The sequence below is a fragment of the Scyliorhinus canicula genome, chromosome 12 (assembly GCF_902713615.1).
Source record: "Scyliorhinus canicula chromosome 12, sScyCan1.1, whole genome shotgun sequence".
NCBI classification, from domain to species: domain Eukaryota; kingdom Metazoa; phylum Chordata; class Chondrichthyes; order Carcharhiniformes; family Scyliorhinidae; genus Scyliorhinus; species Scyliorhinus canicula.
Genome location: NC_052157.1, coordinates 100802441 through 100818801, shown reverse-complemented (window position 1 = coordinate 100818801; position 16361 = coordinate 100802441). Strand labels below are relative to the sequence as shown.

At 48.8% G+C, this 16361-nt stretch overlaps 1 protein-coding gene across 1 annotated transcript in view; it reads right to left on the bottom strand.

Annotated features, from left to right (window-relative positions):
• The window catches only part of ncf1 (neutrophil cytosolic factor 1), a 162423-nt gene extending 150883 nt beyond the window's left edge, over positions 1 to 11540 (bottom strand). The window contains exon 1 of the mRNA XM_038813725.1: positions 11257 to 11540. Coding sequence (XP_038669653.1) covers positions 11257 to 11328 — 72 coding nt within the window. The 5' untranslated portion in view covers positions 11329 to 11540. The remainder of the gene's footprint in view (positions 1 to 11256) is intronic.
• Positions 11541 to 16361: the final 4821 nt, after the last annotated feature.

Here is a 16361-nt window from a genome sequence, read left to right as displayed (position 1 = left end):
TAAAAGCAACATACCGTACGCCTTCTTAACAACCCTATCAACCTGGATGGCAACTTTCAGGGATCTATGGACATGGACACCGAGATCTCTCTGCTCATCCACACTATTAAGAATCTTACCATTAGCCCAGTATTCTGCATTCCTGTTTTTCTTTCCAAAATGAATCACCTCACACTTTTCTGCATTAAACTCCATTTGCCACCTCTCAGCCCAGCTCTGCAGCTTTTCTATGTCCCTCTGTAACCTGCAACATCCTTCCGCACTGTCCACAACTCCACCGACTTTAGTATCATCTGCAAATTTACTCACCCATCCTTCTACGCTCTCCTCCAGGTCATTTATAAAAATGACAAACAGCAGTGGTCCTAAAACAGATCCTTGTGGTACACCACTAGTAACTGGACTCCAGTCTGAACATTTCTTATCAACCACCACCCTCTGCCTTCTTACAGCGAGCCAATTTCTGATCCAAACCGCTAAATCACCCTGAATCCCATGCCTCCGTATTTTCTGCAATAGCCTACCGTGGGGACCTCATCAAACGCTTTACTGAAATCCATATACACCACATCAACTGCTTTACCCTCATCCACCTGTTTGGTCACCTTCTCAAGGAACCCAATAAGGTTAGTGAGGCACGACCTACCCTTCACAAAACCGTGTTGACTGTCCCTAATCAAATTATTCCTTTCTGGATGATTATAAATCCTTTCTCTTATAAACCTTTCCAGGACTTTGCCCACAACAGAAGTCAGGCTCACTGGTCTATAGTTACTGGGGTAGTCTCTACTCCCCTTCTTGAACAAGGGGACAACATTTGCTATCCTCCAGTCTTCTGGCACTATTCCTGTAGACAATAGTGACATAAAGATCAAAGCCAAAGGCTCAGCAATCTCCTCCCTAGCTTCCCAGAGAATCCTAGGATAAATCTCATCCGGCCCAGGGGACTTATCTATTTTCACACTTTACAGAATTGCTAACACCTCCTCCTTATGAACCTCAAGCCCTTCTAGTCTTGTAGCTTGTATCTCAGTATTCTCCTCGACAACATTGTCTTTCTCCTGCGTGAATACTGACGAAAAATATTCATTTAGAACCTCCCCTATCTTCTCGGACTCCACGCACAACTTCTCACTACTGTCCTTGACTGGCCCTATCTTACCCTAGTCATTCTTTTACTCCTGACATACCTATAGAAAGCTTTAGGGTTATCCTTGATCCTACCTGCCAAAGACTGCTCATGTCCGCTCCTGGCCCTTCTTAGCTCTCTCTTTAGGTTCTTCCTAGCTAACTTGTAACTCTTGAGCGCCCTAACTGAACCTTCACATCTCATCTTTACATAAGCCTCCTTCTTCCTCTTGACAAGTGATTCAACTACTTTAGTAAACCAGTTCCCTCGCTCGACCACTTCCTCCCTGCCTAACAGGTACATACTTATCAAGAACACGCAGTAGCTGTTCCTTGAACGAGCTCCACATTTCAATTGTGCTCAGCCCCTGCAGTTTCCTTCCCCATCCTATGCATCCTAAGTCTTGCCTCATCGCATCAAATTGACTTTTCCCCCAGCTATAACTCTTTCCCTGCGGTATATACCTATCCCTTTCCATCACTAAAATAAACGTAACTGAATTGTGGTCACTATCACCAAAGTGCTCACCTCCCTCCAAATCTAACACCTGTCCTGGTTCATTACCCAGTACCAAATCCAATGTGGCCTCGCCTCTCGTTGGCCTATCTACATACTGTGTCAGGAAACCCTCCTGCACACATTGAACAAAAACGGACCCTGAAAATCGCTTATTGTCACGAGTAGGCTTCAATGAAGTTACTGTGAAAAGCCCCTAGTCGCCACATTCCGGCGCCTGTTCGGGGAGGCTGGTACGGGAATCGAACCGTGCTGCTGGCCTGCTTGGTCCGCTTTAAAAGCCAGCGATTTAGCCAAGTGAGCTAAACCAGACCCTTCCAAAGTACTCGAACCATAGCGTTTCCAGTCAATATTTGGAAAGTTAAAGTCTCCCATAACAACTACCCTGTTACTTTCGCTCCTATCCAGAATCTATGTGGATGGTTAAGTGTTATCGATAAACATGTTATGTTGAATCAGATGAGACTCAGAACTGCTTTGTGAGACTGACTGAACGTACAACATACTGCACAGAAGTGTCAGTCTTGATTACTTCCTCAATTCTCTGCGTTATTTGAACTCAAATTCAAATGCAGAGAGTGCTTTCCACGGAGATATAGTTGCTGTTTTGGGGCAGCATGGTTGCACAGTGGTTAGCACTGCTGCCTCACAGCACCAGGGTTCAATTCTGGTCCCGGGTGACTGTCTGTGTGGAGGTTGCATCCTCCCCGTGTTTACGTGGGTTTTCTCCGGGTTCCTCCCACAGTCCAAAGATGTGCAGGTTAGATGGATTGGCCAGGATAAATTACCCTTGGTGTCCAAAAGTGGAGTTGCTGTGTTACGGGGATAGAGTGGGGGCCTGACCCGAGGGAGGGTGCTCTTCCAGACGGTCGGTGCAGACCCGATGGGCCGAGTGGCCTCCTTCTCCACTGTAGCACTGTAGGGATTCTATGATCTTATGTTTACATAGGCCAGACTGGGTAAGGATGGCAAGTTTCCATCCTTCAGGTAAAGTAACTGGGTTGTTAAGTTGCTGGAGCTTAAATCCTAAGACCCAGTCCAATGATTCAGAGGCATGAACTCAAACGCATGGCAGCGGGGGAATTTACATTCAGCTAATTATTCAATCTCATTTAAATATGCTGATCTGGATCATGCCGAGTGAGGCCGAGATCCAGTCCGCGACGTCTCACGACACTCCGTGAAATCTCATTTTGAGCATCGCAAATCTCACGAGAGGCCTCTCGCAAGATTTAACAGCCTTGCCCCAACACCAAGTCAGGTGCAACAGTGTCGTTGAATCGCGCCTTATAACTTCCTCAGTTACAATTTATATAAGTGGCATGCACGGAGTGAAATTGATTTCTTCCACGATTTTGAAGAAAGTAGCCGCCATTTTGTCCTTCTTGGGGACCACTCAGAAATCTCAGCTTGATGACTGAGGTCAGGTGACAGTAGACTGAGCTGCACAAAGGCTGGGCATGGGAGGGAGGAGCAGCGAGGAAGGAGGGGATGCTGCCCTGGGGAAGATAGACTGTCCGGGACACGTCACACCTGTCTTGGACCCGTGGTAGGGTCATGAATGGCTTCTCTGGTGAGTGAGTGTAGTAGAGAGATGGGTCTAAATGGCGTGGTCTGAGAGTTCTTGCATTTGGTCCATGGGTTTGAATGAGGACACTGAGTTGGATCAGGTAGTGTGGACGTGCTAGACACACCATGAATGGGTAGTGGATGGACTCATGGAGGGGGCCATGGAAAGTCAGGGCACAGTTGGCCTCAAGAATAGGAGAGGTCATGGTCAGGAGGGGTATGGGCACGTTGACTGTTATGGAAACAGCAGGGAGAGCAGGAATGTCCACATAAATAATAACTGGGTCCACTCCATGGAGAACCAGACTCAGTTGAGTTCAGCTCTCGAGGTTCCACCGGCCAATAATACAGCATTATTCCCATGATGAATGGGTCACATTCCAGGGAGAACCCAGCAAGGTCTGGAACTGCTGTTCATTGTGACTTGCTATCTGCTGCTGTCAGAGGTAGGGCGGAAGGGAGGGACGTGGTTTCTTCCAAGGGGCACAGTTGGTGGACAGCAGCAAGCTCCGAACTCCAAGCCTTCGCCGTCCCGGGTGAATGGTCATGGCCGACAAGGGTTCGTGTGGTATGTCTTTCTATGATCCAAGGCAACTGTCTGTCTATAGAGTCTGGAGAGTAGTGGAGGCAAGCTGCATAGAGTCTGAGGAAGGTTCTCACATTTAGCTCTCATTCTCATTCCCCCTCACCCCTTTGTCAGTCAATCTGCAATATCTCCATGCACATTCATCTTAGAATGGGAGGAATACTCATCTCTGTTCCTCCAGGAGATCCTTCACCTGAAAGGGATGGGGTGGGGCAGCGAGGCCATGTCTAAACAGAAGCCAAGCACAGCGATTAGCGCTGGCTTTGTCATGCTTAATCCACAAAGAGTATTTTTTTTTCTTATAAATTTAGAATAGCCAATTATTTTTCTTTTTTTTTCCAATTAAGGGGTAATTTAGCATGGCCAATCCACCTACCCTGCACATCTTTGGGTTGTGGGGGTGAAACCCACGCCGACACGGGGAGAATGCGCAAACTCCACATGGACAGTGAGCCAGGACCAAGATTCGAACCCGGGTCCTCAGCACCGCAGTCCCAGTGTTAACCACTGCGCCACATACCGCCATTCTACAAAGAATATGCTGACTAGGTTCACCCAGAACCAGGAGGTGCCAGGCCCTGAGCAGGAGGCAGTGAGGCATCAAGAAGCTCAGGCTGCTGACAACCAGGGACCACTGCAACGGTGAGCATTGGCCTGACGTCGGGTATATCACAGGCGGTGCAGTTACCAACAAATAGGTGGAAGGCATTGCCAAAGCTGTCTTAGACTATTCTGGAAATGTGGTTGCACGCATCTGCCAGCTTCTCCACAATGAGCTGCGGCCCCTAGGACATGGGAGCAATCCCATGCCGGTGACATTAAAGGTCACCACTGCCTTAAACTCTTTTGCCAATGGTTCATTCCAGGGCCCCAGGAGGGACCTTTGGAGCATCTCGCAGTCTGCGACATTCAAGTGCATCCGGGAGGTGACAGATACCCTGTCCGGTTGAGTGTCTAATTCCGCCTGGATCCTGAAAGCCAGGCTGCCAGAACATTGGGTTTTGCAGAAGTTTCAGGTTTTCCACAAGTGCAAGGGGTTATTGAGAGCTCCCTGGCAACAGGCATTCATCAATGGGAAAGGATTCCACACTATGAATGTGCTGCTAATGTGTGATCACACAAGATAAATCCAATACATTTGGGCTCAATTGCCAGAGAGCTCTCATGGCACCTACATTCTGACCCACTCACAGGTGGCACATGTTTTTCAAGGATGGTGATCACAGTGCTGGCTCCTTGGGTACAAAGGAGAAGACCAGGCTGATGATGCCAGTTCACTGTCCGCAGAGTGTTGTTGGGGAGAGCTGCAATACCGCCCATGTGTCCACAGGCCCATCATTAAACAGATGATCGCAGGTCTTTGTGCACCTTAGGAGCTTGAAAACGGAGGTGGTCTTTCCGCAGGAGACGCACTGTGTGAAGGACCAAGTTAGACTAAGGAATGTGTGGGTAGGTCAGGTTTACAGCTCGGGGTTTGATTCACAGTCATGTGTAGTGCCAATTTTGATGAGTAAGTAAACGGGGTTTGTGAGTGCAAAGGAAGTGAGGGACCCGGGTGGGAGATACGTGATTGTGAGTGAGATATTAGAAGGGATGCCGTTAGTGTTGGTTAATGTGTATGCACCGAATTGGGATGATGTTGGTTTTATGAGGGAGTTGTTGGCAGCAATCCCGGACTTGGCCACACACCAGTTGATTATGGGAGGAGATTTTAATTGTGTCTTAGAGCCGAGGGTGGATAGATTGAGCCCCAGGTCAATGGGTAGGATATGAATGGCAAAGGAACTGGGAGGGTTTATGGAAAAGATGGGTATGGTGGACTTGTGGCTCTTCAAGAACCCAGGGGATGGGAATACTCCTTTGTTTCCCATGTGTACAGAGTATATTCCAGAATTGACATTTTTGTGGTAAACTGGGAGATTTTGGTTGGGGTGCAGGGAGCAGAGTAATCTCGGACCAAGCACCCCATTGGCTGGAGATTTGGCGTAAATCGGGACAGGAGCAGAGCCCGGGGTGGAGGCTCGATTCGGGGTTGTTGGCAGATAGAGGGTTTTGCAACAAAGTGTGGGCTGTGATTAAAGATTATGTAGAAATGAACCAAAATGGGGAGGTGTCGGCAGCCATGTTTTGGGAAGCGCTAAAAGCGATTGTCCGAGGGGAGATTATCTTGTTCAAGGCAGTTGCGGATAGGGAAAGGAGGGAGGAACAGGAACGGCTAATGAATGGGATAGTGGAGGTAGATAGGGAGTTTTTGAGGGTACCCACCATGGCGGGATTGGCAAGGAGGAAAAAATTGCAGGGGCGATTTGATAGGCTGACAATGGAGCGGGCAGTCGGACAGCTGCATAGGGCAAGAGGAGTGCAGTATGAATACGCAGAGAAGGCAAGCTGAATGTTAGCGCATCAGCTGCGGAGGAAGGCCGCGTCGGGGGAACTATTGAGGATACGGACTGAGTCAGGGGATGTGGTCTCGAAGCCAGAGAAGATAAATGATGCGTTTAGGGATTATTATAATGAGCTATGATGTTGTTGCCATTACAGAGACCTGGTTGAGGGAAGGACAGGATTGGCAGCTAAACGTTCCAGGATTTAGATGTTTCAGGCAGGATAGAGGGGGATGTAAAATGGGTGGCGGAGTTGCGCTACTGGTTAGGGAGAATATCACAGCTGTACTACGGGAGGACACCTCAGAGGGCAGCGAGGCTATATGGGTAGAGATCAAGAATAAGAAGGGTGCAGTCACAATGTTGGGGTTTACTACAAACCTCCCAACAGCCAGCGGGAGATAGAGGAGCAGATAGGTAGACAGATTTTGGAAAAGAGTAAAAACAACAGGGTTGTTGTGATGGGAGACTTCAACTTCCCCAATATTGACTGGGACTCACTTAGTGCTCAACAAGGGAAGGGGCTATACTGGACCTGGTATTGGGGAATGAGCCCGGCCAGGTCGTAGAAGTTTCAGATGGGGAGCATTTCGGGAACAGTGACCACAATTCAGTAAGTTTTAAAGTGCTGGTGGACAAGGATAAGAGTGGTCCTAGGGTAAATGTGCTAAATTGGGGGAAGGCTAATTATAATAATATTAGGCGGGAACTGAAGAACCTAGATTGGGGGCGGATGTTTGAGGGTAAATCAACATCTGACATGTGGGAGGCTTTCAAGTGTCAGTTGAAAGGAATTCAGGACCGGCATATTCCTGTGAGGAAGAAGGATAAATACGGCAAAGTTCGGGAACCTTGGATAACGACAGATATTGTAGCCCTCGTCAAAAAGAAGAAGGAGGCATTTGTCAGGGCTCGAAGGCTGGAAGCAGACAAAGCCTATGTGGAATATAAGGAAAGTGGGAAGGAACTTAAACAAGGAGTGAGGAGGGCGAGAAGGGGGTCACGAAAAGTCATTGGCAAATAGGGTTAAGGAAAATCCCAAGACTTTTTACACGTACATAAAAAACAAGAGGATAGCCAGGGAAAGGGTTGGCCCACTGAAGGATAGGCAAGGGAATCTATGTGTGGAGCCAGAGGAAATTGGGCAGCACGGTAGCATTGTGGGAAGCACAATCGCTTCACAGCTCCAGGGTCCCAGGTTCGATTCCGGCTTGGGTCACTGTCTGTGCGGAGTCTGCACATCCTCCCCGTGTGTGCGTGGGTTTCCTCCGGGTGCTCCAGTTTCCTCCCAAAGTCCAAAGATGTGCAGGTTAGGTGGATTGGCCATGATAAATTGCCCTTAGTGTCCAAGGTTGCCCTTAGTGTTGAGTGGGGTTGCTGGGTTATGGGGATAGGGTGGAGGTGCTGGCCTTGGGTAGGGTGCTCTTTCCGGGAGCCAGTGCGGACTCGATGGGCCGAATGGCCTCCTTCTGCACTGTAAATTCTATGTAAAATCTATGTAAAATGGGCGAGGTACTAAATGAAAACTTTGCATCAGTATTCACCAAAGAGAAGGAATTGGTGGATGTTGAGTCTGGAGAAGGGTGTGTAGATAACCTGCGTCACATTGAGATCCAAAAAGACAAGGTGTTGGGCATCTTGAAAAATATTAAGTTAGATAAGTCCCCAGGGCCTGATGGGATCTACCCCAGAATACTGAAGGAGGCGAGAGAGGAAATTGCTGAGGCCTTGACAAAAATCTTTGGATCCTCACTGTCTCCCGGAGGATTGGAGAATAGCCAATGTTGTTCCTTTGTTTATGAAGGGTAGCAAGGATAATCCAGGGAATGACAGGCCGGTGAGCCTTACGCCAGTGGTAGGGAAATTACTGGAGAGAATTCTTCGAGACAGGATCTACTCCTATTTGGAAGCAAATGGACGTATTAGTGAGAGGCAGCATTGTTTTGTGTAGGGGAGGTCGTGTCTCACTAACTTGATAGAGTTTTTCGAAGAGGTCACAAAGATGATTGATGCAGGTAGGGCAGTGGAAGTTGTCTATATGGACTTCAGTAACGCCTTTGACAAGGTCCCTCATGGTAGACTGGTACAAAAGGTGAAGTCACAGGATCAGGGGTGAGCTGGCAAGGTGGATACAGAACTGGCTAGGTCATAGAAGGCAGAGAGTAGCAATGGAAGGGTGCTTTTCTAATTGGAGGGCGGTGACTAGTGGTGTTCCACAGGGATCAGTGCTGGGACCTTTGCTGTTTGTAGTATTATTAAATGATTTGGAGGAAAATTTAACTGGTCTGATTAGTAAGTTTGCAGACGATACAAAGGTTGGTGAAATTGCGGATAGCGATGAGGACTTCGATTCCCAGGTTCGATTCCCGGCTGGGTCACTGTCTGTGTGGAGTCTGTACGTCCTCCCCCTGTGTGCGTGGGTTTCCTCCGGGTGCTCCGGTTTCCTCCCACAGTCCAAAGATGTGCGGGTTAGGTGGATTGGCCATGCTAAATTGCCCGTAGTGTCCTAATAAAAGTAAGGTTAAGGGGGGGGTTGTTGGGTTACGGGTATAAGGTGGATACGTGTGTTTGAGTAGGGTGATCATGGCTCGGCACAACATTGAGGGCCGAAGAGCCTGTTCTGTGCTGTACTGTTCTATGTTCTATGTTCTATGTTCTATGACTGTCAGAGGATACAGCAGGATTTAGATCGTTTGGAGACTTGGGCGGAGAGATGGCAGATGGAGTTTAATCTGGACAAATGTGAGGTAAGGTGTACAGGTCCACAGGTCACTGAAAGGGGCAACACAGGTGGAGAAGGTAGTCAAGAAGGCGTACGGCATGCTTGCCTTCATTGGCCGTGGCATTGAGTATAAAAATTGGCAAGTCATGTTGCAGCTGTATAGAACCTTAGTTAGGCCACACCTGGGGTATAGTGTTCAATTCTGGTCACCACACTACCAGAAGGATGTGGAGGCTTTAGAGAGGGTACAGAAGAGGTTTACCAGGATGTTGCCTGGTATGGAGGGCATTAGCTATGAGGAGCAGTTGAATAAACTCAGTTTGTTCTCACTGGAACGATGGAGGTTGAGGGGCGACCTGATAGAGGTCTACAAAATTATGAGGGGCATGGACAGAGTGGATAGTCAGAGGCTTTTTCTGATTGGAGAGGGGTCAATTACACGGGGGCATAGATTTAAGGTGCAAGGGGCAAGGTTTAGAGGAGATGTACGAGGCAAGTTTTTTACACAGAGGGTAGTGGGTGCCTGGAACTCGCTGCCGGAGGAGGTGGTGGAAGCAGGGACGATAGTGACATTTAAGGGGGGCATCTTGACAAATACATGAATAGGATGGGAATAGAGGGATACGGACCCCGGAAGTGTAGATGATTTTAGTTTAGACGGGCGGCATGGTCGGCACGGACTTGGAAGGCCGAAGGGCCTGTTCCTGTGCTGTACTTTTCTTTGTTCTTTGCTGGGATGTTAATGAGGATATGGGGTGTGAGAAGGATGGTAACGAGGATATGGGGTGTGAGAAGGATGGTAACGAGGATATGGGATGTGACAAGGATGGTAATGAGGATATGGGGTGTGACAAGGATGGTAACGAGGATATGGGGTGTGACAAGGATGGTAACGAGGATATGGGGTGTGACAAGGATGGTAATGAGGATATGGGGTGTGACAAGGATGGTAACGAGGATATGGGATGTGACAAGGATGGTAATGAGGATATGGGATGTGACAAGGATGGTAACAAGGATATGGGGTGTGACAAGGATGGTAACGAGGATATGGGGTGTGACAAGGATGGTAACGAGGATATGGGGTGTGACAAGGATGGTAATGAGGATATGGGGTGTGACAAGGATGGTAACGAGGATATGGGGTGTGACAAGGATGGTAACAAGGATATGGGATGTGACAAGGATGGTAACGAGGATATGGGGTGTGACAAGGATGGTAACGAGGATATGGGGTGTGACAAGGATGGTAACGAGGATATGGGGTGTGACAAGGATGGTAACGAGGATATGGGATGTGACAAGGATGGTAACGAGGATATGGGGTGTGACAAGGATGGTAATGAGGATATGGGGTGTGACAAGGATGGTAACGAGGATATGGGATGTGACAAGGATGGTAACGAGGATATGGGATGTGACAAGGATGGTAATGAGGATATGGGGTGTGACAAGGATGGTAACGAGGATATGGGATGTGACAAGGATGGTAATGAGGATATGGGGTGTGACAAGGATGGTAACGAGGATATGGGGTGTGAGAAGGATGGTAACGAGGATATGGGGTGTGACAAGGATGGTAATGAGGATATGGGATGTGACAAGGATGGTAACGAGGATATGGGGTGTGACAAGGATGGTAATGAGGATATGGGGTGTGACAAGGATGGTAACAAGGATATGGGATGTGACAAGGATGGTAACGAGGATATATGATGTGACAAGGATGGTAACGAGGATATGGGGTGTGACAAGGATGGTAACGAGGATATGGGATGTGACAAGGATGGTAACGAGGATATGGGGTGTGACAAGGATGGTAACAAGGATATGGGGTGTGACAAGGCAGTGAGTTCAGACTGCGTGGTTCAGGAGGAAGAAAAGCGTATTCATAAAATTGATCCGTCTATTTGCTTTTTCTCTATTGTAACATTGAAGGATTCAATGAATCAACTATTGGTTAACGATTGCTGAATAAATCAATTCTTCGGGAATGCACTCTTTCTTCGGGATTGCATTCTTTCCACTTTCCCAAGAAAGTCACTGGTGAGTTTTTCTCAGTGGCCACCAATGATCCCTATCTTTTGAAACCTTGCCTTGGGAGACTCTACCCAGACAGATATTACAATAGTGAAGATATTTGCAATTAGCGTATTTATTTGGCCATTTGCTGTATCCTGCAGACAGTCTGCAAGAATGCCTGATCACACTGACTCCAGAAACATTCTGCTAATTTCCCAGGTTCTCAGGACAATCAAACGAAACACAAGACATGATGATCGGACAGTCATTCTGAAACCGAAGCAAAGGTTGACAATCAGGGACCCTCAGCTGATGAAGTCCTACTTACATAATGCTGGTTTGGTACAAATCTTTTCTCAAATCCCAGCACCTCGATGTGTCTGATGTAAGTCTCCTCCATGTTAAACAGACAATAAATTTGTAAATCTTCTTGCAAGTGCTGGAACTCACTGGCCACAACAAGAGAGTGTTCGTCGAGTGCTTTCCTCAAGTTGATGTATCAGGTGGTTCACCCAATCATTCCTCACTTCCCACTCGCATTAATTAGCTGACATAAATCTTATCGGTTTTTCCACTAAAAGCCAGAACTGTCTCAATGACACACAGACTTTTCTCCGTGCAGCAGCTACATGCGTTGCAATAGAGAAGTGAAAGTAGCTATAATCAGATGCCAGTTGCATCAAACAACCACTTTGTGAGGGTGTCACATGGTGAGAGTGGGAGCAGCTGCATTTTCACAAGCTCTGGCCCCACTTTTCTTTTAAACCTTTATTTTATCCTTTACAAATTTTTTTCAAATAAATATAGAGTATCCAATTTTTTTCCCCCAATTAAGGCCCAATTTAGCGTGTCAATCCACCTAACGCACAACTTGAGTTGTGGGTGTGAAACCCACGCCGACACATAGATAGAATTTACAGTGCAGAAGGAGGCCATTCGGCCCATCGAGTCTGTACCGGCTCTTGGAAAGAGCACCCTACCCAAGCCCACACCCCCACCCTATCCCCATAACCCAGTAACCCCGTCCAACACTAAGGGCAATTTTGGTCACTGAGGGCAATTTATCATGGCCAATCCACCTAACCTGCATATCTTTGGACTGTGGGAGGAAACCGGAGCACCCGGAGGAAACCCACTCAGACACGGGGAGGATGTGCAGACTCCGAACAGACAGTGACCCAGCCGGGAACCGAACCTGGGACCCTGGCGCTGTGAAGCAATTGTGCTAACCACTATGCTACTGTGCTGCCCACCTTTATTTTATCTTAATGCATGTTCCATAATTATCTTTTTGGGAGATGTACGACTTGCACTCTGTCCCTGGATGATCCCGGTTTGACTTTGAAGGGCCGAGATGAATCAGAGAGAATCCCCGTTTGATTGGGACAGTCGGAGATGGCTGGGGTGGGACCCAGCTTGCAGTGGCGCTTTTGCTGGTGAGTGGGCCCACACCTCGGCGGTGCCAGCAACGGTGGCAGTGATGACCGCCATTGCGAATGACGGTGTGGATGATGATCTCGACTCGGTAGTGCAGGTTTTTGGTGCTCACCTTGATGAACTGCGAAGTGTTCATCATGTTCAAGGGAGCACATTGAGCCAAGTCTCAGAAGCCTGGGGTTGGGTGGAGGCACCAACCACTGGTTTTATGCTGTCCTGTCTGCGATGTTCGCTGTGAGGGGTTGGAGGTTGCTGGCCATGTCAAGTCATCCCCGCTACTGGGTTTCTGACCGTCTGGACGTCGGGCGACAGCATGGCTGGGTGAAGACGCTTCGTTCGATGGAACGTTTGAGAGATCCTGAGTGTTGTTCGAAGATCTGGTCATGGGTTCGGCCTTTCCAAGAGACATGGGTGTTATTAATATCCTGCACTTCATCAATAATCTTGGACTTTATTCCCTTGTGATTATGCTGTGGAGATCATGTTATTGTCTTTTCCCTGACAAGGGCGTACGATGTTTGAGGATGAGGGTGACGGTCATTAGTTATTCTGTTTTAGCAAAAGCAATTTTTAAAAAAATATATTTTTATCAAGGTTTTGGTTTTGCAAAGGTACGCGTGGACCTACATTTTAAAACAAAAGAAAAATACAGAGAAATGTATACACATCAGTTGGCTTCGGTTATTTACATCAGTCGTCTTACATTATTTACAATGGTTACAGTTTTCTGTTTCCCATTTTCCAGTAGGCTTTTGGTCCAGGTAGGGTTCTCATGCTCCCCTGCCCTTTCCCTTCCCGATCCCCCTCTCCCTCTGGCCGTCTGACCTGTCTGCTTCTCTCGTCTGCTTTTGTGTCCTGCTCCAGTTGGGTTGGTGAGGTGCTGTGTATTTTGCTGTTTGCTGGACATGGTTTGGTTCCATGCCTCTTTATTCCACCCCCCCCCCATGCCCCCCCGCCCCTCACTGTTATACCGTGGCTACCCACTCCCTTCCACTGGCTTATTGGCTGTTGGCTACAAACAGGTCTTGGAACAACTGGGTGAATGGCTCCCACATGTTGTGTCAGCCGTCTTCTGATCCCCGGGTGGCGAATTTAATTTTCTCCATTTGGAAAAATTCCCATAGGTCGGACAGCAGGTCGACAGCTTTGGGTGGTGACCCGCCGAGCAGGATTCTCCGGCGGGTGATTAGGGAGACAAAGGCAAGGGCATCGGCCCTCCTCCCCATGAATAAATATGGCTGTTCTGATACCCCAAAGACTGCCACTCTCGGGCATGGCTCCACCCTAACTCCCACCACCTTGGACATTGCCTCGAAGAAGGCTGTCCAGAACCCAGCACGTCTGGGGCAAGATCAGAACTTGTGGACGTGGTTGGCCGGGCCGTCTTGGCACCATTCGCATTTATCCTCCGTTTCCAGGTAGCGGAATTTGTGCCGGGCCTGTTTAAACGGCAGCCCCTCCCGATCTGCCCCTCCCCCTTACGGGTTCACCGGGAAAATCTCGCTTTTGCTCACGTCGCGTTTGTAGCCCGAGAAGGCTCCAACTCTTTCAAGAGCTTCATGATTCCTCCCATGCTGCTTTGTGGGTCCGCAATGTAGAGGGGCTGGTCATCTGCATAGAGCGAGACTCTGTGCTCTCTGCCTCCTCTCCGGATTCCTTTCCAGTTCAGTGCCGCCGCAAACATTTTGCAGAAGTCAGCCGGGAACCCGGCTGGTCCCAGCATCTCTCCCGCCTGGAATGAGCTAATATGCTCCATGATCACTCCCAGTTCTGTAAGAAGTCTTACAACACCAGGTTAAAGTCCAACAGGTTTGTTTCAAACACGAGCTTTCGGAGCACGGCTCCTTCTTCAGGTGAATGGAGAATTCACCTGAAGAAGGAGCCGTGCTCCGAAAGCTCGTGTTTGAAACAAACCTGTTGGACTTTAACCTGGTGTTGTAAGACTTCTTACTGTGCTCACCCCAGTCCAACGCCGGCATCTCCACATCATGACTCCCAGTTCTGGCAGTGCTTCCAGGCCCCGCCTCCTTTCTTCCGCCACGACTGGCGTGTCCAGTCCATTGAGAAACTGCTTCAGCCCCAAGTCCCCTGCTGGGGCTCAGAGGTGTATAGCCCCCGTTAAAAGGTCTTGAATGCTTTGTTGAGCTTTTCTGGCTCTGCTACTAGTTTGCCTCTGCTGTCCCTGACCTGGGCTATTTCCCTCGTGGCTGCCTGCTTTCTCAGTTGGTGAGCCTGCAGGCGGCTGGCCTTGTCTCCGTGCTCGTACAGGGTCCACCGTGTCTGGTGGAGTTGGTGCACTGCTCTCATTGTGGAGAGCAGGTCAAAGTCCATTTGTAGCTTTTTCCTCTCCGCCAAGAACTCTACGGTCGGGGCCTTGGAGTATCGTCGGTCCACTTCCAGCCTGACGTCGATGAGCTGCTGCCGCTACCCTTTCTTCCCTATCTCTGTGTGCTTTATAAGCAATAATTTCACCCTGATTACAGCCTTCAGCGCCTCGCAGAACATGGAGGGTTTGACCTCCTCATTCTGATTATTAATATATTAATAACAATCTTTATTGTCACAAGTAGGATTACATTAACACTGCAATGAAGTTACTGTGAAAAACCCCCGGTTGCCACATTCCGGCGCCTGTTCGCGTACACAGAGGAAGAATTCAGAATGTCCAAATAAACTAACAGCATGTCTTTCGGGACTTGTGGGAGGAAACCGGAGCGCCGGGAGGAAACCCACGCAGACACGGGGACTACATGCAGACTCCGCACAGACAGTGACCCAAACCGGGAATCGAACCTGGGACCCTGGTGCTGTGAAGCCACAGTGCTAACCACTTGTGCTACCGTACCGCCAGTCTAGGGCCTGTGCTATTTTCTCCCAGAAAGGGGGGCGGTGTCCAACCTCCATTGAAGGGGGCTTTGGGCACAGCATGTCTCCAACCACACGTCCACATAATGCGGACCGTGGTCGGAGATTACAATCGCGGAATATTGCACTCGTAATAGCCCTTGAAGCATCGATTTCCCCACTACAAAGAAGTCGATCCCTAAATATACATTGTGTACTTAGGGGAAGGAGTACTCCTAAGGGGCTGGTTTAGCACAGTGGGCTAAACAGCTGGCTTGTAATGCAGAACGAGGCCAGCACGCGGGTTCAATTCCCGTATTGGCCTCCCCAAACAGGCGGCGGAATGTGGTGACTAAGGGCTTTTCAGTAATTTCGTTGAAGCCTACTTGTGACAATAAGCGATTATTTTTATTTATTTCCCTTTTTCCTTCTCCCCTGGGTGGGTGAACTGCCATGGGTCCAGAGCCCCATCCACTCAATGAATAGGCTGAGTTCCTTCGCCATGTTGGAGGTCTTTTATGTTTTGGGATTCGAACTGTCTGTCTGAGGGTCCTGCACACAGTTAAAGTCTCCCCACTAAATTAGTCGGTGCGTGTCCATGTTGGGGATTTCCGCTATGGTGTTTTTTATAAACTCTGTGTCGTCCCAGTAGTGAGCGTACACGCTCAGCAGGACCACTGGTGCCCATCCAGGACACCTCTGTCCATGACGTACTGTTCCCCTGGATCCGTAACCATCCTCATAATCATAAACATTGTCCTCTTATTTATCAATATGGCTGCCCCTCCCTACGTCTGTCCCGCCCAACCCTTCCTTACCTGCAGTCGGACCTTCTCCCTAAGGTGCGGCTCTCAGAGGAAGAGTATGTCAGCTTTCAAACTTTTCAGATGGGTGAACATTCTGGATCTTTTCACTGGGCCATTAAGCCCCTGTCATTCCAGGTGACTACCCTGATGGGATGTTTTTGTCCCCCCTCTCCTGCGGGCCACCCACATTTAACTGGTGGACGTGCCCCAGCACTCCAGGGATTCCCTTTGTTAGCGGGCACTGTTCTCCCGCTGAGACCGGGTTCATGCGCTTCGGGGTTTCCCTTTGTCCAGGGACCCTCCAAAGTGGTTGATAGATAGAACAGTACAGCACAGAACAGGCCCT